General features: G+C 45.7%; 1 protein-coding gene and 1 long non-coding RNA gene across 7 annotated transcripts in view; one reads left to right on the forward strand and one right to left on the reverse strand.

The window, feature by feature from the left end:
- Positions 1-13,193, reverse strand: part of LOC126938913 (leucine-rich repeat-containing protein 37A3-like) — a 40,208-nt gene extending 27,015 nt beyond the window's left edge. The window contains exons 1-4 of one of the 6 annotated variants that reach the window (XM_050763663.1): positions 13,106-13,193; positions 11,505-11,638; positions 10,591-10,740; positions 7,928-7,989 (exon numbers count right to left, since the gene is read on the reverse strand). In XM_050763663.1, coding sequence (XP_050619620.1) covers positions 7,928-7,989; positions 10,591-10,620 — 92 coding nt within the window. In that variant the 5' untranslated portion in view covers positions 10,621-10,740; positions 11,505-11,638; positions 13,106-13,193. Of the gene's footprint in view, positions 1-810; positions 3,672-7,927; positions 7,990-10,590; positions 10,741-11,504; positions 11,639-12,637; positions 12,756-13,105 lie in introns of those variants that run through there. The other 5 variants (XM_050763662.1, XM_050763660.1, XM_050763659.1 and 2 more) reach the window with 5 other exon arrangements.
- The window catches only part of LOC126938967 (uncharacterized), a 152,403-nt gene that overhangs the window by 19,865 nt on the left and 111,274 nt on the right, over positions 1-21,264 (forward strand). The window lies entirely within an intron of this gene.

Here is a 21,264-nt window from a genome sequence, read left to right on the forward strand (position 1 = left end):
CTTGATCTCCGCACCTCAAGGATCACAGATTCTGGTAAATTCTAGTACCGATAGTATGCATCTTCTTTTAGTGATTAATTATATATACCTCCCTTTTTATGCCTATTCTATTTCTTCCCTCCTATCATTTTCATGTTCTGGAGACAGTAGCATACTTGGCCCTGGGTTTGACACAAAACGAGTGCTACATATAGAAAGCCAGGGACAACGATGAGTTGTGGACATAACTAAAGGACTGAGTAATCATGTGAACAGCCAACACTCCTACATATGCTAGGCACTGATGAAGTGTTTCATATATTCACTCACCTACATTTCACAACAATCCTATGAAATGGGAACTAGCATAACCCCCAGTTGAAAGGTGAGGAAACTGAGTCACAGAGCAGAATAACTTGCTCTGGGTCACCAACCTAATAAACAGACCTGGGTTCAACCCCAGGCAGCCTGGCTCCGGAATCAACTCTTAACCACTTAGAGCCTCATCACTGAAATCGGGAGAGGGACAGGCTGCTGTAAAGAGGGTGAAGCAAAATGGGAGGAGAGTGGCGGTTAAGCAATGATGTAATGGGGCTAAATAAAAATGGATGAGAAAACAAGTAAGAGTAAAAGCTGGAGTAAAAGTAGAAGACTGGAGAATGGGTCTAACATTAAAGGAGAATGAGAAGGGAGAGTTGACAAGCAAAGGTGAAAGCAGAAAGTCAGTTGTCAGGATGGCTTGGGGAGATAAAGAAAGCCAGGAAGGCCTCCAGGAAAAGGCTGCCAAGTCAGGCAGGACACAGAGGACAATTGGGGAAAGGTGATTCTTACAAGATGGTGAAGGTGCCATTGTAGGTGTTGGGCTCTGGCACAGGCACTTGGCGGAGCCTCTGCTTTGGGCTGAGATTAACACATGACAGTGTCTCATCTCCGCAGGTACAGAGCTCACATATGTTGGTGCTTGTGGAGGCCTTCTGTTGCTCTGATACAGTTAAAGCCTTATTTTGGGCATGACTTTCAGACTGTACCAGTGAATCCCGAGTGGGTTCTAGTTCAGTATGTGGACCTGTGACTTCAGTCAGGCTTTGATGCAGAGTCTGAACCTGGTCTGAATGAGAAGCTGTAGTCGTCTCCAGGGCTGTAGAATGTCCAGTCTCTGTAATGGGCTCTGGAGTTACAGCAAGCCCCGGGTCTGGAGGCTGAGTTGAGGTCTCCTCTGTGGTTGGAGATGGTTTAACCTCTGTAGTAGGTTCTGTAGTTATGGTAAGCTCCAGGGCCAGAGGTTGAACTGTGGCTTGAATCAGGTGTGAATGCTGAGCCTGACCCTTGTCTGAAGGTGAAAGTGTCACCTCAGGGTGTTCTGGAGGAGGAGCTGTAGTCCTCAGGGCTATAGAAGGTTCAACCTCCGCAGTGGGTTCTGGAGTGCTGGTAAGTCCCAGGTCCAAAGGTTGAACTGTAACGCTGGGTGACATTGGATGCTGAGCTTCATCCTGACCTGGTGTTGGAATTGTTACCTCTTGATGTACTAGAAGTTGGGGTACAACTTTCTTAGGAGGCTGAGTTGGGGTCTCCTGCATGGTTGGAGAAAGTTCAACCTCTGTTGTGGATTCTGGAGTGATGGTAAGCCCTAGGTCCAAAGGTTGAATCGTGGCTTGAGTCAGGTGTAAATCCTGAGTCTGAACCTGGTCTGAAGGTGGAAGTGTCACCTCAGGGTGTTCTGGAGGAGGAGCTGTAGTCGTCAGGACAGTAGAAAGTTCAACCTCTGTTGTGGATTCTGGAGTGATGATAAACCCCAGATCCAAAGGTTGAACTGTGGCTTGAGTCAGGTGTAAATACTGAGTCTGAACCTGGTCTGGATGTGGAAGTGTCACCTTAGGATGTTTTGGAGGAGCTATAGTCTTCTTCAGGGGTGTAGAATGTTCAGCCTCCGTAGTGGGTTCTGGAGCGATGGTAAGTCCCAGGTCCAAAGGTTGAACTGTAACGCTGGGTGACATTGGATGCTGAGCTTCATCCTGACCTGGTGTTGGAATTGTTATCTCTTGATGTACTGGAAGATGGGATACAACTTTCTTAGGAGGCTGAGTTGGGGTCTCCTGCATGGTTGGAGAAAGTTCAACCTCTGTCACGGATTCTGGAGTGATGGTAAGTCCCAGGTCCAAAGGTTGAACTGTGGCTTGAGTCAGGTTTGAATGCTCTGGAGGTTGAGCTACAACTACATTAGGGAGCTCTGGAGTCTGAGCTGGGGCCTCCTGCTGGGTTAGAGAAGACTCACCCTCCTCAGCGGTCTGTGGATGCTCAGCTGCAGCCTCCTGCTGGGTTGGAGAAGGGTTCTCACTATTAACAGGTTCCGGAGATTGAACTGAAGTCTGTTGAATTGCTGAAGGTCCAGCCTCTTCCAGTGACTCTGGAGGCAAAGGTGGGCCCCCGTGCTGGATGGCGAGAGGTTCTACATCATTACCTGGCCCTGAGAGCTGAGCTGTAGCCTCCTGGGGGACTGGAGAAGTTCCCACCTCTGCACTAGGCTCTGTTGCTATGGTGAGCTGCACATCTGGAGGCTTAACAGAGACATTGGGCAAATCTGAATGCTGAGTCTGATGGTGACCAGGAGGTGAAACTGTGACTTCATGATGTTCTGGAGGCTGAGCTGGGGTCTCCTGCTGGGCTGGAGAAGATTCAACCTCCCCAGAAGACTCAGAAGGCTGAGCTGGCTGCTCCTGCTCACTGGGGGAAAGTTCAGCCTCTATAGGAGGACCTGGAAGCTCAGTTGGGGCCTCTTCCTGGATTGCTGAAGGTTCTGTCTCTTCTGGAGGCTGAGCTGGGGTCTCCTGCTGGGTCTGAGAAGTTTCAACCTCCCCAGAAGACTCAGAAGGCTGAGCTGGCTGCTCCTGCTCACTGGGGGAAAGTTCATGCTCCATAGGAGGACCTGGAGGCTCAGTTGAGGCCTCCTGTTGGGTTGCAGAAGGTTCCGCCTCCTCTGGAAACTGAATCGGGGCCTCCTGCTGGGCTTGGAAAGATTCTGTCTCATTGGTAGGCTCTGAAGTTATGGTAACCTCCACGTCTGCAGGTTTAACTGTAATGTTGGGCAAGTTATAATGAGCTTGATCCTCACCTGGAGGATGAACTGTCACCTCATGATTTGGTTCAGTTTGAGCTAGACTTTCCATAGAGGACTCTGGAAGCAGAGCTGGGGCCTCCTGCTGGGTTGAAGAAGGTTCTACCTCCTCAGGGAGCTGTGGAAGCTGCACTGGGGCTTCTTCCTGGAGTGAAGAGGACTGGATGTCTTCCAGGGTCTCTGGATTTTGAGTTTTGGGCTCTTGCTGGAATTCCTCAGGGATCCCTGAAGGCTTATCTGAGTTCACCCGGAGTTCTGGAGGCAGGCTGCTGGGATACAGTATATCCATATTTGAATATTCATCTTGCAGAATTCGGGGAGTAAGCGTATAGGGAGTCTCCTGTGGGAGATCAGACAAGCCGGAAGACCAACGTTCAGTAGGTCCCAGGGTGTTAGAGGTCAGCTGGAGCTGGTGTTTGACCCACTCCAGAGGCTGAGCCTCCTGGACTAGTAGCCACAGGAGTTGCCACGTGAGGAGGAGCCGTGGGCCCCAGAGAGGTAGCAGGGACATGACAGGCGCTGGCGCCACGCACTGAGCGGGAGTCATTCTGGCAGCCCTGAGACCATCACGCCTCTGATAAGTGTGCGCCCCGCCCCGTCTTTATGACACCTTTATTTATGTCACCTTTTTTAGGCTCCAGTCTAGATCTGCTCCATGTCACCAGGGCAAACTTAGGTCACAATCCCTCCTAAGCCCCGCCTCCCACCCCGCCCGGCCGGAACACCCCTCCCCTCCCCTTAGGGAGGAAGGATTTGGGCCGCAGACCCGGGTGGTCCCAGGACTCCAGCAGCCTGTTGTGGTGGGGTGGGGGCGCGGCAGAACTTCCCAAATAAGTCAGGGGAGCTCACTTCAGGATCTTCAGAAGTGCTAGTCGGGCTCTGGCAGCCTGAACTCTTCCTCCTCCAAGGTGAAATCCGAGCATACTCTTGCTTTCAGGGAGAGCAACTGAGCTGCAAAATGGGCGCCAGTTCGGGTGGCAGGCACAACGCACATTACAGTCATTTATTCCAAAATGTTGCCATTTTCGCTAAATTTTCGGTATCTTTTGTTGCATGTTTTGCATGTTTGATAATGAATTCACCATCCTATTAGGTAGGGGCTACCAGGGAATAAGCGAGGACTCCACATTTTCTGTAGGAGGGGTGTTGGGGGTGGGCAATTCAGTCTGGGAGAGAAGGCTTTAATCGGAGTCAAGAGCCCTTTGCACTAGCCTAGGAGGAGCCTGAACTGTCATCCTGCCTTGACTCAACACAGCTATTACTCTAGAAGTTACAGCGCCACCCTTCAGAGATCTACCCTGTGTGCACACATGGGGAGGAGGCTTAGGCTATTAAAGTCAACATGTTAATTTCCTGAAATTGGGCTATAACTAGGACCCAGCTGACTTCCCCCACAGCCATTCTTACCTATTTTATTACTGTCTGGCACAATTATCAGCATGTAAACTCCAAGAAGGTGCTTCATCTTATTCCAGTGCCTAGCAGAGGCACAGGGTGCATAGTAATGGTTTTAAAATTGAAGGGGGGCCAGGTGCGGTGGCTCACACCCGTAATCCTAGAACTTTGGGAGGCCGAGGTGAGTGGATCACTGAGGTCAGAAGTTCAAGACCAGCCTGACCAACATGGTGAAACTCTGTCTCTACTAAAAATACAAAATTAGTCAGGCATGGTGGTGCATGCCTGTAATCCCAACTACTCAGGAGGCTGAAGCAGGAGAATCGCTTGAACCTGGGAGGCGGAAGTTGGAGTGAGCTGAGATCACAACACTGCACTCCAGCCTGGGCAACAAGAGCAAAACTCCATCTCAAAAAAATAAAATAAAAAATAAAATTGAAGGGATTCCAAGATTCACCTCACTTAGGGATGGATCTATTGTTATAATTAGATTTGTGAAATCAGTGCTGACTTCCTCTCACATTTCATAGGAACCTAGACTTCTTAAAGCTTGAAGTTTACTGGGTGGGTTTTATTTAAATTGAATTAAAATAATTATTTTACAGGGAAAAACTTCAAAACACATTGCAACTTTGGGGTGAAAGTTAAATATAACACTGTAGCCCCAAATTAAGTTCCCATTGAAATGAAACTTTTGCTCCTTTTTAAAAAAAAAATCCATAAATAGTAAATAATGACTGTTTTCTTTTGAGATTAATTTAGAAACTTATTCCCTATTTAAGAGCTTTCATATGCAGTCATGCATTGCCTGCCATGTGAGGAGCTTGAGAAATGTGTCACTGGGTGATTTCACCATTGTGCTAACATCATAGTGTATACTTACACAAACCTAGGTGGTGTAGCCTAGAGTACACCTAGGCTATATGGTAGGGCCTAGGACTCCTAGGCTACAAACCTGTACCCTATGTTACTGTACTGAATAATAAAGGCAATTGTAACACAATGACAGGTATTTGTGTATGTAAACCTGGAAAAGTTACAGTTAAAATACTGTATAAAAGATAAAAACAGGGCCTGGGTGCAGTGGCTCACACCTGTAATCCCAGCACTTTGAGATGCCGAGGTGGGTGGATCATCTGAGGTCAGGAGTTTGAGACCAGCCTGGCCAACATGGCGAAAACCAGTCTGTACTAAAAATACAAAAATTAGCTGAGTGTGGTGGCGCGTGCCTATAATCCCAGCTACTCAGTAGGCTGGGGTAGGAGAATCACTTCAACCTGGGAGGTGGAGGCTACAGTGAGCTGAGATCGTGCCGTTGCACTTCAGCCTGGGCAACAGAGTGAGACTCCATCTCAAAAAAACAAAAAAACAAAACACAAAAATGGTATACCTGTATAGGGATAGCTCCATCATAATCTTATGGCACCGCCATCATATATGTGGTCTATTGTTGACCGAAACATCGTTTTGCAGCACATGATTGTAAATGATTGACAGAAAGATCTTCAGCAAAATATTCCACCCAAGATATATGGGAGATATTGAGATCCAAGTAATAAGCCATATTTGAAAGGCATTATAGTTTTCGAAAGCTGTAGCACAATCATTCTTAAGGCCAGTTAGTTTCTCCCCACATCTCTGGGATCCTGTTTGAAGGGAGTTCTAAAAAGGCCTGTGTTCAAGCAGCCCAGCATTCCTTACTCCTGGGGCTGGGGGAGACTAACCCCTCTACTGTGTCCATAACTGTAGTAATACAGTCCTCTCTCCCTTCTTAATCTAAGAATGACAGGAATTATCAGTAATGCTGTAGTGTAGATCAGGGATCCCCAACCCCCAGGCCATGGATGGATGGGGTATTGGTCCAGGGTCTGTTAGGAACCAGGCTGCACAGCAGGAGTGAGTAGCAGGTGAGTGAGCATTACCGCCTGGGCTCCGCCTCCTGTCAGATCAGTGGCGACAACAGATTCTCATAGGAGCACAAACCCTATTGTGAACCGCACACACAAGGGATCTAGGTTGCCTGATCCTTATGAGAATCCAATGCCTGATGATCTGTCACTGTCTCCATCACCCACAGATGGGACCATCTAGTTGCAGGAAAACAAGCTCAGGCTCCCATTGATTCTACATTATGGTGAGTTGTAGAATTAGTTCATTATATATTACAATGTAATGATAATAAAGTACACAATAAATGTAATGCACTTGAATCATTCTGAAACCACCCCCACCCCCACCCCCAGCCTGGTCTATGGAAAAACTGTCTTCCATGAAACCAGTCCCTGGTGCTGGTGTAGAGACTTCCGTAAAATAACCAAAATAGGGTTTTGCTATGTGGCTACTCTGGTAGCTCTCTATGAACTGAATTCACAGCCTTGTAAAATGAAGTCCTTCAAGTACCTTCAGTAACTAAAACTGCTCTGATGGGTTCATAACAAAATGATCTTATTCTAAGTTCTGCTCTATCATGAAGACTGAAAGTCCTATTGGATTTTTTTCTTTTCTTTTCTTTTCTTTTCTGAGACACGGTCTTGCTCTTGTTACCCAGCTGGAGTGCAATGGTGTGATCTTGGTTCACTGCAACCTCCGCCTCCCGAGTACAAGTGATTCTCCTGCCTCAGCCTCTCGAGCAGCTGGGATTACATGTACCCGCCACCATGCCCGGCAAATTTTTTGTATTTTTGGTAGACATGGGGTTACTCCATGCTGGCAAGGCTGGTCTCGAACTCCCGACCTCAGGTGACCCACCCGCCTCAGCCTCCCAAAGTGCTGGGATTACAGGTGTGAGCTACTGCGCCTGGCCACATTTTTCTTCGTTAATTTAAGAAGTCTCCAAGATGAACAGTGCCCTTCCATACTATGCATCCTGATCAAATCTCTATCAATTCTTAAGAAAGATCTCAGCAAATTTTATATCAAGCCCTTCCCTCCAGGTCAATTCAAGACACCTGAATACCATGTAAGGCTATTAAGTGCCTCATGAGTAGTAACAATTTCTCCCTTTTTCCAGTGTTACACTACCATTGCTCATTCTGTTTTTTTTTCAATTAGCATAGATTTTAAAGCTGTAAGGCATTAAACATTAAAACAAGTTCAATAGCATGCTCTCCTCTTACTAAAAAAACCAGTTTTGAGAATTATTTTCAGTAAACTTTAATAACATCTATAAAGTCTGAACGCAGTGCTCTACTATGTTAGGATACTTTGAAAGAATTACTTCCTAAAGGATCAGCAGTTCTTCACGACACATTTTTTTTACATTAAAGTTTTTAAAATTAAGTTAACCTGGATCCTGGATTCACTGTAACATTTTACCTAATTCATTTAATTCAGGCCAACACTATGAAGTCACAGTTATTATACTTTGATTTAAAAGGTATTTAGACTTTAGGTCAGTTTGAATGAAACCAAAATTCATGTAACTTTAAATTCCACACTTACCTACTGTCTTCTAACTGTATCACTGTCATTTGGCCCAAGTTTGCATAAATCCAACCTCTGATCTATTTGAAATCAACAAAGAAAGCAATGAAAACATTACCTGATATCAGGGATTCTAACATCTATAGAGTGACAATAATTTTCCACAATCTATTAGAAATCAAACCTATCATTTAAAGAATTCAGATTTCAAAAACTATGAAGTACTGGTGTATTACATTGCCAATATGCAGTCATTTTCTCTCCAAAACTTTTAGACCACTTTAGGCTGAGTCTTAATAGTTGTTGTTCTTAAGGAATTTATCCCTGAGCCTTGGTTTTCTCACATATGACAATATGTGAATCCTTATATTTTTTTAAGGATTAAATCAGATAATTATGCAAAACCCTCAGCATAGTGCCTGGGACGTAAGTGGTCAACAAATGTTAGTTGTCATTATTATTTTGTAACTAACTATTTCAAATGACATGTACACAAAAAAGTATTAATAAGAAGCCAAGAATAAACTGTAGAATCTGGGTTTGCATCAGTTCTGCCACTAACTCATTCAGGAGCAACTCACTTATTCTCTCAGATGCCTCATCTGTAAAAGAGATATAACACTGGTCTGACCCTGAAAGTTACAGTAAGGAACAATGTCACCCAAAGCACGCTGGTTTTACTTTGATTACCGCACTTATAGCTGAATGCTTTTACAACTGTATGCCACTGTCTACTTATTTGTGAATTGATAAAAGGAGGAGACCATATCTTAGTCTTTGTATTTTCCACTCCGACCTGGTAGAACATTGCATCAGGTAGGTGCTCAATGAATATTTGATAAATTCAGTATTACTGCACGTCAAAAAGGTCAAATAAATTAATACAATGAAACAGTCACAAGAAACACAAAGAAAAATCCATGCCCTTAAACTACAGTCCATAGTTATCCAACCAAAAATTTAGACACTTTTCTCTTTGTAAAATAAATGGGTGCTACTAAGTTGACTATTCAGTGGATTCTGCAGAGCAACTCCTCCTCTCCTATTCAGTCCTTCCAATGTGGCATGCTCCAGCATGCCTTTGCCCTTCCTTCTCAGAGGACAGGATTCATGCCTTTTTCTCCTTTATACAGCCAGGGTTTAGAAAGTAGCACATTCAGTCTTCAATAAATCTTGGGTAAATTGAACTAGGAATAATGTCAGACATTTGAGCTATAATTTTTCAGTTTGCTGAGTAAGAAAACAGTGCAATATGCAACTCGTTTTTTTCCAATCCCACTGTCCTTTCTCTCCTGTTGGTTACCCTGTCAGCCCAGAAATACAAGAACTTCTCAGATGCCTTTAAATACCTTGGACTAAGAACTTCTAGCTCAGTTTTCTGCCTTTTTCTTTTTTACAAGGTCAATACATACCTATGCTATGGTATCACACTACATTAAAAGAGACAATCTCTTAATATATTTAACACTCAATACTAAATTTACTCTGGTTTTTATTAATTTCCTTCTTTTTTTTTTTTTTTTTTGAGACGGAGTCTTGCTCTGTCGCCCAGGCTGGGATGCAGTGGCCGGATCTCAGCTCACTGCAAGCTCCACCTCCCGGGTTTATGCCATTCTCCTGCCTCAGCCTCCCGAGTAGCTGGGACTACAGGTGCTCGCCACCTCGCCCGGCTAGTTTTTTGTATTTTTTAGTAGAGATGGGGTTTCACCGTGTTAGCCAGGATGGTCTCGATCTCCTGACCTCGTGATCCACCCGTCTCGGCCTCCCAAAGTGCTGGGATTACAGGCTTGAGCCACCGTGCCCGGCCTATTAATTTCTTTAGATACTATGCGAGTTTGTTTAGCATAAGAATCTGGGCTAAAATCCTATTACAATGACTAACGGTATTTTTTACATTATATAAAAAAGAATTCTATAGAAACAAACACACAATAAGAACCTGTTGAAAAAGGAATTCCCATTTATGCTCCAATGGAAAGACCCACCCAAAAGACTGTCACCTGATTGTGCTAAGTCACCTTATAAATCCATTATGAAAACCACTTCTAATGTCTTGATCTTGGTCTAATCTTCTAAATGCCCAGGTTGGTGATAAACTGAGCTACAGTTAAGTAGTTAATGGAGCTGTCATACTCTCAAAATAATGTTTAATCTTTCTTTAACTTCTAATTTTGTCACAGCTGTTTTATATATTATACCATTCTTATCCCTTCATAATTGCCCTTTAACTGCCACCTTAAATACTCCAATCACCTCAATAAAAACATTTCGTCCACAAATCAACCAAAACCAGAAAAGGGTACTAAGACATTTTAAAAGGCATATACTTCCTGACACCTTTCTTTTTGCCATTCTGGATATCAATCATTTCTTAATACTTTTAAATTAACTGGAAATGAAGCACCAGCTCTCACTTAGCTGTCAGTTTCACGTATTTAAAACGTTTCATTTTTAAGTCTACAAAATAAATTTAGACCAGGAATTTTTACCAATGTTTCAGACATACACAAGAAGTTGTGTTTGAACCCCTACCGACATACTCAAATATATATCTTATTTATGTACATATATTTGAGAATACATATATAGTGTATGCATATATGTATATGCACACGTACATATACACATACACACACACGTATATATCTTTTTTATTTTAAAAAGCGGTAGTATCTACTCACAACCAGTGTCTTTGAGGTGGCTGATGGCATTGGAAAGAAGACGAACACAACTGAGAAATCCAGCACCTTGTTTCTTATGGATCTTCTTGTGATTCCATACACTGATCGTAACTGAATCAGACTTTTCAATATACCAAAAAATCAAAATGGCTGCAAGAGTAAGTTGGTAGTTACAGGCAGTTGGTGTAAAATTTTTCTTTTCTTCTTTTTATACCCTAAAGTTACAAATATGCTTCAGAAGCTGGCTATATTATGCAAAATATGTCTTGAGTTAATCCACATGATTGAATTTAAATTTTTAAAAATCTTGGAAGTAAAATTTTTAAAAACAATTTTAGTATATTTTTATCACACCTGCCAATCTCAAGCTGGGCTATAGTTCTGGTTAGTAAAAAGGCTATTTTAGTAGCTAGTGTCTAATAACACTAAGGGAGTTTATTAAATAACTTCTTTTCAAGACCGGCCTGAGCAACACAGTGAAACCCTGTCTCTACTAAAAATACAAAAAACTAGCCAGGCATGGTGGCGGGCACCTGTAATCCCAGCTACTCAGGAGGCTAAGGCAGAGAACTGCTTGAACACGGGCGGCGGAGGTTGCAGTGAGCCGAGAATGCACCACTGCTCCAGCCTGGGCGACAGAGTGAGACTCCGTCTCCAAAAAAAAAAAAAAAAAAAAACCACTGCCTTTCGTTATAATGGAAGTTAATTTGAGAACTTCATTAAAACGTTCACACCAGTAATCAAAGAACAGCAGCAATACAAAGTAAGGTACAGCCAATCAATCCTAGGAAGCAAACACAAGCAAGAGAAATGGCATGTAAAGGAACTGAAGAATAGCAAATTCAAAAATTACAATATTCCCAATTCTAAAGAAAAATGAATGAGGCTGGTAATGAAAAAATAACACGTCTTACCTTAAGAGGCATCCAAATAGCATTCATAGTGTCAGGATATAAAGACAATACTCAGAAATGAGCAAGAAGTCTTAGTAATTCCCTCAATCACCAAGTATAAGCAGGTAGGAAAATCTTTTGTTTCAAGAAGGTATCTGAAAGAGAGGACTTGCATTTAGACTAAAAAATAATCGAGAAAATGCAAATAGTTTAAACTACCTGGGCAGGGATCTTGAAGTACTACTTGTCTCACCACATTTTACGACGTATAGAAAAGACAGTCCCCTTTAGAAAAGGGCAAATGTGTGTGTGTCTCCATAAATATGTGCAGAAACACACTTTACATAAAAAGAGAAATAAATATGTAACATATTTTAGATAATGTAAAATTGCTTATCAAATAATTAGCCAAAATCCCAGAAAGAATAATTTTCCAGGGTACTTCATAAACATTTAACGTGATTTGTTAATGATCTAAAAGAAGACCCTTGCCACATTTAATCGTATTTAGCAAAGTAAAACCTCTCTAATCATCCCGACTGTCTCAAGATTATGCTTAAGTTTCAGAGTCAATTTCACATGAAAAGTAAAACCTACTCTTGACTGAAGTACTAGAAACAAATAAAAGATCCTTCTTCTCCAGAGATCGTTAAAAGCAGACCGAGCAACTTAATTCTGAGGGTGGGAGGAAGGTAAATTTGCCTGGAGGCTGGAGGATGGACTAAATGCCCTTTGGTAGGATCCTCGTTTAAGCCCCGGGCCTAAATACAATTCCAGCTTAACCAGTTACTGCTTCGCTTAAAATGGAGGCTTGCCCGAGTAGGGACAAAAATAACAGTACCCACCTCATTAAAAATTAAATGTCGAAAAGTACCCTTATTTAAATAAAAATAAAAAATAAACACCTCTGGAGTGGACATGTGCTTGCTATACGTTTGTCACTGAGGCTTCGAAGACTTGGCATCACTTTCCTTACCGCTCACCGGATTTTGGGGTAGGGGCGGGCTGAGGGGGCAGCAGTTTGACTTTTGACCCAAGTCTGAGGCAGGCTTCAGAGCCCCACCGGGGCCCCCAACTCCAGAGCCAGCGGGAGCAGAGAGGCGAGAGCCTGAGGTCGCACCTCCCCGCACCACGGACCCCAGTCCCAAACCTACCCCTCATCCCTCCGCAGTGGGGCGCCTCCTTCTGCCCCATTCCCATTGTTAGGGAGGGGAGAGGGCGGGGTGGGCTTAGAGCAGGGGCCCCCCGCGGCCGTTGCCCGGCTCACTTCAGAAGGGACAGCACGTGGGATGCGACTTCCCCTCCTCTCCGCGTCAGTCAGTCCCACTTCGGCTCGGCCTGGCGCCCCGAGCTCCGCTCCGCGCCCCCAGCTGCGGCCCTGGCCCCGGCCCGCCCCCCGGGCAGCCAGACCCCCGGCAACTCGGCCGGCAGCCTGCGGCCCAGGCCTACGAGTGGGCGCCGGGCGAGGGTCCCCGTGCCCCACACTAGCGTCCCCTCTTCCCCAGCCCCGCCGCTTCCAGGGCCCTGGGCGGTGCCCGCTCCCTGGGACCCTAGGCCCCCAGCCTCCCAGCCGGGCGGCTCCCTCAGGCTCCCTAGGTCGGGGGCCACCTCCTCTGCCTCACCGTCACTCCTGCCCATTCGTGCCCCCACCCCATGGGCACTAGAGCCAAAGGCGGCTCCCCAAGCCCCGGACCTTCCAGCATGGCTTAACCAAGCCTAGAAGTGGGGGCGGGAAATCTTCCACCCTCCTCTGGCGCTCATTGGCCCTTCCAGGGCACATTGTGAGCGCCATTGGCTGAGGGATGGTGTCCGTCAGAGCGTTGGGGCGGGACAGAATGGGGAGAGGGATGCAGATGCCACGGCGTCTCTGTCTCGTGTTTATCGCTGTCTGTATCTGTCTCGGCCCTTGGATGGGAGGGCCCGCCTCGGCCTCCCAAAGTGCTGGGATTACAGGCGTGAGCCACCACGCTAGGCCAGAAAACCTTCATCAATTAGTAATCTTTTCTCTGGCCGGTCTCGGTGGCTCACACCTGTAATCCCAACACTTTGGGAGTCCGAGGCGGGCGGATCACCTGAGGTTGGGAGTTCAAGACCAACCTAACCAACATGGAAAAACCCCGTCTCTACTAAAAATCCAAAAAAATTAGGAGGCTGAGGCAGGAGAATCACTTGAACCCGGGAGGCAGAGTTTGTAGTGAGCAGAGATAGCGCCATTGTACTCCAGCCTGGGCAACAAGAGTGAAACTTTGTCTCAAAAAAAAAAGAATATTTTCTCGGAGTTTATTAATTCTATTTAAATCAACCACAGAAAACACCTTCAACACAGCTCCTCATTTCATATCTGTAAAATGGGGCAAAAACATAGTTCCCACCCCTTAGAGTTGTTGTGAAGATTAAATTAGTGAATATATATGATGGATTGCAGTGAGCCGAGATCGCGTCACTGCACTTCAGCCTGGCCAACAGAGCGAGACTCCGTTGCTAAATAAATAAATAAATAGTACAGAAATACTATGACATGATGAGATGCAGAGTAATTTTTTTTTTTTTTTTTGAGACGGAGTCTTGCTCTGTCACCCAGGTTGGAGTGCAGTGTAGTGGCACCATCTCGGCTCACTGCAAGCTCCGCCTCCCGGGTTCACGCCATTCTCCTGCCTCAGCCTCCCAAGTAGCTAGGACTACAAGCCACCACTGCCGGCTAATTTTTTTTGTATTTTTAGTAGACACGGGGTTTCACCTTGTTAGCCAGGATGGCCTGGATCTCCTGACCTCGTGAATCACCCGCCTCGGCCTCCCAAAGTGCTGGGATTACAGGCATGAGCCACAGCGCCTGGCCGAGATGCAGAATAATTTTATTATTCATTAAAATGTAGAATTCTTGGTAATTTGCCAGGTATCACAGAATGTAGAGATGAAGGCAATGTGTATCTTGTCACATCACCCTTTTCGTTAGTATGATCAACTGATGCAACAAGATTAGCCCCCCTGAAGATTTTTCTCTGATATGATGACAATTGACTGGGATGATAAAACGAGGAGCCACTGCTGTCCTGGAGAAATCCAGGCACAATTAGATTATTCTGCCTTCATAACTTTGCAGCCGTCCCTCCCCACAGAGGCTTACAGATAATAATTAGCGCACATTCAAAGACACTTCTGTCTGTGGGAGAAAAATTATCTCTATTTATTTTGCTTCATATACATCCATAGTTGAATTTTAATACAAAAGAAAAAATTATAATCTGACAAATGTTTACAAACAAGATACCTTCAAACAGATTTTACTCATTTTAACCTGGTGCATTGTAATTGACAAATTGTACTGTTATATTCAAGGCAACAGAGTCTGCAGTCCAGGACCACTTAGCCCAATCTTTATGTAAGCTTAATTTTAATCTACCAGGAACAATAAACTCATTGTTGATTCCCAGTTATGTGTGTGTGCACATGTGTACATAGCAGCTCCTTTCATAGAAAGAAAAGACATCTAGAGGTCGTCTTGTACTTTTACGTACAGGAATCATGATAAGATACAGAAGGATTATACGTAACCAGGGCTGGATTTTATAAGAGAAAATAATTAGCTGACAAATGAAGGCAGCAATAAAAACGTGTCTTTTTTGCGACAATAAATATACACAGTCAAAAGCTGTCTTTGAGACTCTAAACCAGCTTCTTCACGGAAGAGCAGATGTAGCATTTCCATGGAGCTGCGCTTGACCCCATAGTATCTTTTTTTCTTGCTTTCTTTTTCTTTTTTTTAATAAGCAGAGTTTTCTAGCTTCTGCCACAATAGTAAAACCATTTGATCCTGACAAGATAATGCTGCCGTTGACTTTGCTTTTTTCTTGTCCATTGGACAAAATTGGCCAACAATATAATTGGATTATTATGACCAATAAAAACAAAGTTTAGGCCAAATCTCGACTAAAAACATCTGGCTCCTTAATTTAAAATAGTTCAGACAACCAGATTCTTGCTGCATTTTATGTTAAACTTTAAGAAGCTGTAGACTGCAGTTTGTTGTTGTGAGACCTACAGAATATAGAAAAAAGGGAACAATTAAGCACCCTTCATTTTTGAAAACAATGATGCTTTATGTGGATGCCAAGGTCAGTCAGTCTGGGAGAAGCAGCCTTGTTCTTTCATTCACCCTTGGCAAGTGAATAAAAAAGAATGATTAATAAATTTTTAATCTATAATATTAAAACTTTTCACTGTACACTAAACATAATAGCTCACTGGAAAAAACCAATATGAAAAAAATATATATTTTTGTCTAATAAAGATTACAACATTTTCAGCCAACTGGACAAATAAAGACATTTAGAGAAGATTACCATTGTAGTGAAAGGTGTGTGTGTGTGTATGTGTGTGTTTATTTACACTGATGAGGGGAATATAAAGGGAAAAATAATGCTAAAAGAAAAGAAAAAGCAATCTTAAATCACATTTTTCTATTAAAGTCCAGGAAGTCTCCCTTCTAGTTTCACAGTTGTATTCAAAATTTTCATTGATAAACCAAATTACTGTACAGTCACCAGGACTAACTCAAAGGACTTTATATTGCAATAGCAGATAAATACAGTATTCCAAGAGTTTACAATTTTTAAATGCATTGTTAAACATGGCTGCTAGAATAAATTTTTTACCACGATAAATCTTTTTTCTTTCTTTCTTTCTTTCTTTTTTTTTTTTTGAGACGGAGTCTCGCTCTGTTGCCCAGGCTGGAGTGCAGTGGCACCATCTTGGCTCACTGCAAGCTCCACCTCCCGGGTTCACGCCATTCTCCTGCCTCAGCCGCCAGAGTAGCTGGGACTACAGGCGCCCGCCACCACGCCTGGCTAATTTTTTTTATTTTTAGTGGAGACGGGGTTTCACCATGTTAGCCAGGATGGTCTCGATCTCCTGACCTTGTGATCCTCCTGCCTTGGCCTTCCAAAGCACTGGGATTACAAGCTGAAGGAGGGTGCCACACTTGAGGGGCAAGGGAAGATCAGGTGGGGGACCCTGTGCTTCAGAGATTTGGTCACATCCGTGAGGAGCACAGCAGGCCCTGCCAGATAAACAGACAAAATCAGGAGGGCTCCAAGGTGGGACAGAGAAGGAAGATTGTTAAAAATTGAATCTGCTAGGCCGGACATGGTGGCTCACACCTGTAATCCCAGTACTTTGGGAGGCTGGCGCAGGCATATCACTTGAAGCCAGGAGTTCGAGAGCAGCCTGACCAACATGGCGAAACCCCATCTGTACTAAAAATACAAAAAATTAGCCAGGCATGGTGGTGCGAGCCTATAGTCTCAGCTACTCGGGAGGCTGAGGCAGAGAATTGCTTGGATCCAGGAGGTGGAGGTTGCAGTGAGCCGAGATCTCACCACTGTAGGTCCATCCTGGACAACAGAGCAAGACTCTGTATAAAATAAAAAAGAAAGAAAGAAAAAAAAAATTGAATCTGCTGTGCCCAACCAAGCCATCAGCTGTGGGGTCCTGCCCTGAATCATTTACTCCTCACCGTATCCCTGGGACCCTCAGGGCAGGCAGGCAGCAGCAGATGTTTTCCAAGCCCTGCTGCTCCCAGGCCAACGTGACATCTGCAGTGACAATTTTAACAGGCTGGACACGCTTGTGTCCCCCTAGCACTTATCCTTGGCTCACTTGCCACTTGTGCCTTACCCAGTGGGGAGGAAGTGGCAAAGCCTTGGCTCTGGGTTCCACAGGTAGAGTTTTTCAGGGGAAAACAGTTAACTCATTCTTTACAAAACCTACCCAGGCCTGCTTTCAGCCACCCCTCCTGCTGAGATTATATGTAATATATAGTATTATATATAATTTTTTTAATAGAGACAGAGTCTTCCTCTGTCACCCAGGCTGGAGTATAGTGGCATGATCATAGCTCACTGCAGCTGCAAACTCCTGGGCTCAAGTGATCTTCCTGCCTCAGCTCCTCGAGCAGGAGGGACTAGAGGCATGCACCACCAGGCCTGGCTTTTTTTTTTTTTTTTTTTAGAGATAGGGAAGGTCTCACCATCTTGCTCAGACTGTTCTGGAACTCCTGGGCTCAAGTCAACCTCCTGCCTTGGCCTCCCAAAATGCTGGTATTACAGACATGAGCTACCGCACCTGGCCAAGAGACTATATATTTTGAGCAGCTGCTGGGAGGTGGGGACTAAGTTCTGGTCTAAGGAGAACTTCCTGGGAGTCCAGGAAAGAAATATCTGTCACTGTTGGTGCACAGTGAGTATGGTCCTCACTGGTCACCCAGAGGACAGGGTGTGGCTCTCTCCGCAGTGTAGTTCCCTAGCCCCAGAAAGCTGGACCTGGGCTCTCCCCAGTCACCAGAGATCCCTCTCCTTCCTACCCAACAAGGTGTTTGGCTGGCTGCAGCAACTGTGCAGACCCTGACTAGTGAACATTCCTGAGTACCAGGGTCTTGCCTTGTGTCCCGCCAGGGTCGTCCAGAAGGCTGTTGTGGGTAGGTGGGATCAGAAATTCAGGAAGCTGAAACAGCCAGAAGGTGGAACCCGGCCGGCTTCAGGGGACTGCCTGTGGAATGGACCGGCCCTGAATGAGTGGAACAGTGGATGGGCCTTGAAGGCAAGCTCAGGAGATGGGGCGTTGTGCACAGACAAGTCGCTAACCAGGAGCCCCACGCCTCATTCCAACCAGATCAGGGGACCCCGCCTGTCCACGTCCCCGCGCCAGGTGCGCTCCCCCTCCCAGGGCCGTAATTGCCGCCGCCATCCCCACGCGTCTCCAGGTCCAGTCTTTGTCCGTTCAGTTCCGAGGCCGCGCTTGGACTGGGGCGCCCACGACTGATCCTGGAGGCTCAGCAAACGGCGCAGCTGCAGGGACGCCCTGTCCTGCAGGCAACTGGGCTCTCGCGAGGCAGCAGGTGCCGAGGACTAGCCGCAGATCTGGTGTGCAGAACCTTGGATTAGGGTCCCCGCCTCAGAGCCCCTCCGCTGTGTGACGTGGAGGCCTCGGCCGCCCTCTGAGAGCCTTCGTGGATGACAGCTGATGCTTGGGCCTACCTTCCTCGGCTGCTGAGAGGCTCAGAAGGGACCGCGCGTAAAATGCCTTGGATTCTTAATTCTACTTAATTCCATTTACCTCCTTCCTAGGAACGGTCTATGGCTTCCGTCCCCGTCATAGCGCTGCGCAGCGGGACCGCTCTGCCCTGTTGCCCTCGAACAGCCCGTCCGCACTCCATTGCCTCTCGAGGTGCCGTTATTTTGCCTTTTAACCTGGGGCTGGAGGTTGCAGATGAGGTTGCAAGTCTGGGCCGGCGGGGGCCTGAGGGTCGGTTGCAACCAACACCCGAGACGGTGTCTACACTGGAATTTCAAGCCAACCGAAAGAGGGCTCCAGGGGCGCGACCAAGGTTCGGTCTTCTGCCTCCGGTTGCGCGCTGCTGGATGGATCGCCAGCCTTCCCCCGCGGCTCCCTCCTCCACATCCCTGACCCTAAGCTCGGCAAGATCCCCCAAGCGCAGGCCCAGGCTCCGCACAGCTCGTGGGCCATGAGGTCCAGGTCCTGAAGCTCGGCCCCGCTGGGACTGTCCCTCTGCCTCTATTTCCAGGGTAAAAACAGCAGAACCAGGCCGGGGTCTGGTGAGCCAGGCAGGGACCTCTGTTGCAGGCTTCCTGCGGCTACTTCCAGGGTGCTGTCCACCCCGTGGTGCTGAAGCGCCCCACTCCCCTCCGCCATCTACCGGAAGCCGCGTCCGAGCTGCAGCCTCCACTCAGGATTCGACCCGAACTCCAGGACGTGTCCACACTGGTCCAACAGCCCTCATGGATCGTCGCCTGCCTCAACTGTTCAGACCACCGCGGGTTTCACCCGGAAGCACTGGGGAGGTCGGAGCTTGCCTGAGAAGGCTCTGCGAAGGTCCATGCTCTGTCCAGTCCCAGGCAGCGCGGGAGAGGTGGGCGAAGCTCTAACCCCATGTTCTGCCTTGGCACTGGCAGGAATTCACATATTATGCAGATAGTCCTCGCTCACTCCAGACCTGTCCTATAATTGTATGGGCCCTGGGAAAGTTTCCCTCGGCTTTTAGAATCTCAACCCCGGCGTGGCCATCCGAGCTGTGCCAACACCGCTACCTGCGAAGCAGGAGAGAAAAATCCCTGGAATTCCTCTTGCACATCTTTCACAAAGAGAACATGCCCTTCTTTGACACTGGGTACAGCAACTTCGAGACCAGATTTTTGATCCTCAGCATGTAAAATCACAAGCTTGGGCGGGTGCAGTGGCTCACGCCTGTAATCCCAGCACTTTGGAAGGCCGGGGCGGCGGCTCGCTTAAGGCGAGGAGCTCAAGACCAGCCTGGGCAACATAGTGAAACTCGGTCTCAAAAAAAAAAAAAGAAAAAAAAACACCATAAAAATTAGCTGGGAGTGATGGCGCTGCACCTATAGTCCCAGCTACTTGGGAGGCTGAGGTGGGAGGACCACCTGAGCCTAGGAGGTTTCAGTGAGCTATGATCACACCACTGCACTCCAGTCTGGGCAAGAACATGTCAAAAAAAGAAGGAAAGAAAGAGCAGGGCAAGAACATGTCAAAAAAAATAAAGAAAGAGGAAACAGAAATAAAGAAGAAAGAAAGAGAGAGAGAGAAAGAAAGAAAGAAAAAGAAAGAAAGAAAGAAAGAAAGAAAAGAAAGAAAGAAAGAAAGAAAGAAAGAAAGAAAAAGAGAAGGAAGAAAGAGAAAAGACAAGAAAAGAAATGTCTTTCGTTTTTGGAAAGCTTGAATGGGAGATAGGCTCATGAACTTAAAATACCTTTTTCAGTTACAGTGTGACTGGAATATGTCAGATTTTTGTATTACACCCCGAGCCTATAATGAGTCTAAGCATCACTGGGACATGGTTAGATGCCATCTACAAGGAAGAAAAAATAATCTTACTTTAGATATTTCAAAATTAAAAGAACAAAATTTTGAGGCATCAAAAGCCCATTTAAATCTGGTGCCAAAAACTGAGACAATCATAAAAGCTGCTGATGGCCTCACAAATCTTAACCCCGTCACTTAGGTTAAAATCATTGAAAGTTCCACTATTGTAAATTTCATATTAATCCTTGCATGTCTGTTTTGTCTGTTGTTAGTCTACAGGTGTATCCAGCAGCTCTGAAGAGACAGCAACCAACAAGAATGGGCCATAATGATGATGGTTTTGTCAAAAAAAAAAAAAAAAAAAAAAGTGGGGAGATATGTAGGGAAAAGAAAGAGATCAGACTATTATTGTGTCTATATAGAAAAGGAAGACATAAGGAACTCCATTTTGACCTGTACCCTGAACAATTGCTTTGTCCTGAGATGCTGTTAATCTGTAACTTTGCCCAACCTTGAGCTCACAAAAACATGTGTTGTATGGAATCAAGGTTTAAGGGATCTAGGGCTGTGCAGGATGTGCCTTGTTAACAAAATGTTTACAGCCAGTATGCTTGGTAAAAGTCATCGCCATTCTCCATTCTTGATAAACCAGGGGCACAATGCACTGCGGAAAGCTGCAGGGACCTCTGCCCCGGAAAGCCAGGTATTGTCCAAGGTTTCTCCCCATGTGAGAGTCTGAAATACGGCCTCATGGGATGGGAAAGACCTGACCATCCCCCAGCCCAACACCTGTGAAGGGTCTGTACTGAGGAGGATTAGTAAAAGAAGAAGGCCTCTTGCAGTTGAGATAAGAGGAAGGCCTCTGTCTCCTGCCTGCCCCTGGGAACGGAATGTCTTGGTGTAAAACCCGATTGTACATTTGTTCAATTCTGAGATAGGAGAAAAACCG

The sequence above is a fragment of the Macaca thibetana genome, chromosome 16, assembly GCF_024542745.1.
Source record: "Macaca thibetana thibetana isolate TM-01 chromosome 16, ASM2454274v1, whole genome shotgun sequence".
NCBI classification, from domain to species: Eukaryota; Metazoa; Chordata; class Mammalia; order Primates; family Cercopithecidae; genus Macaca; species Macaca thibetana.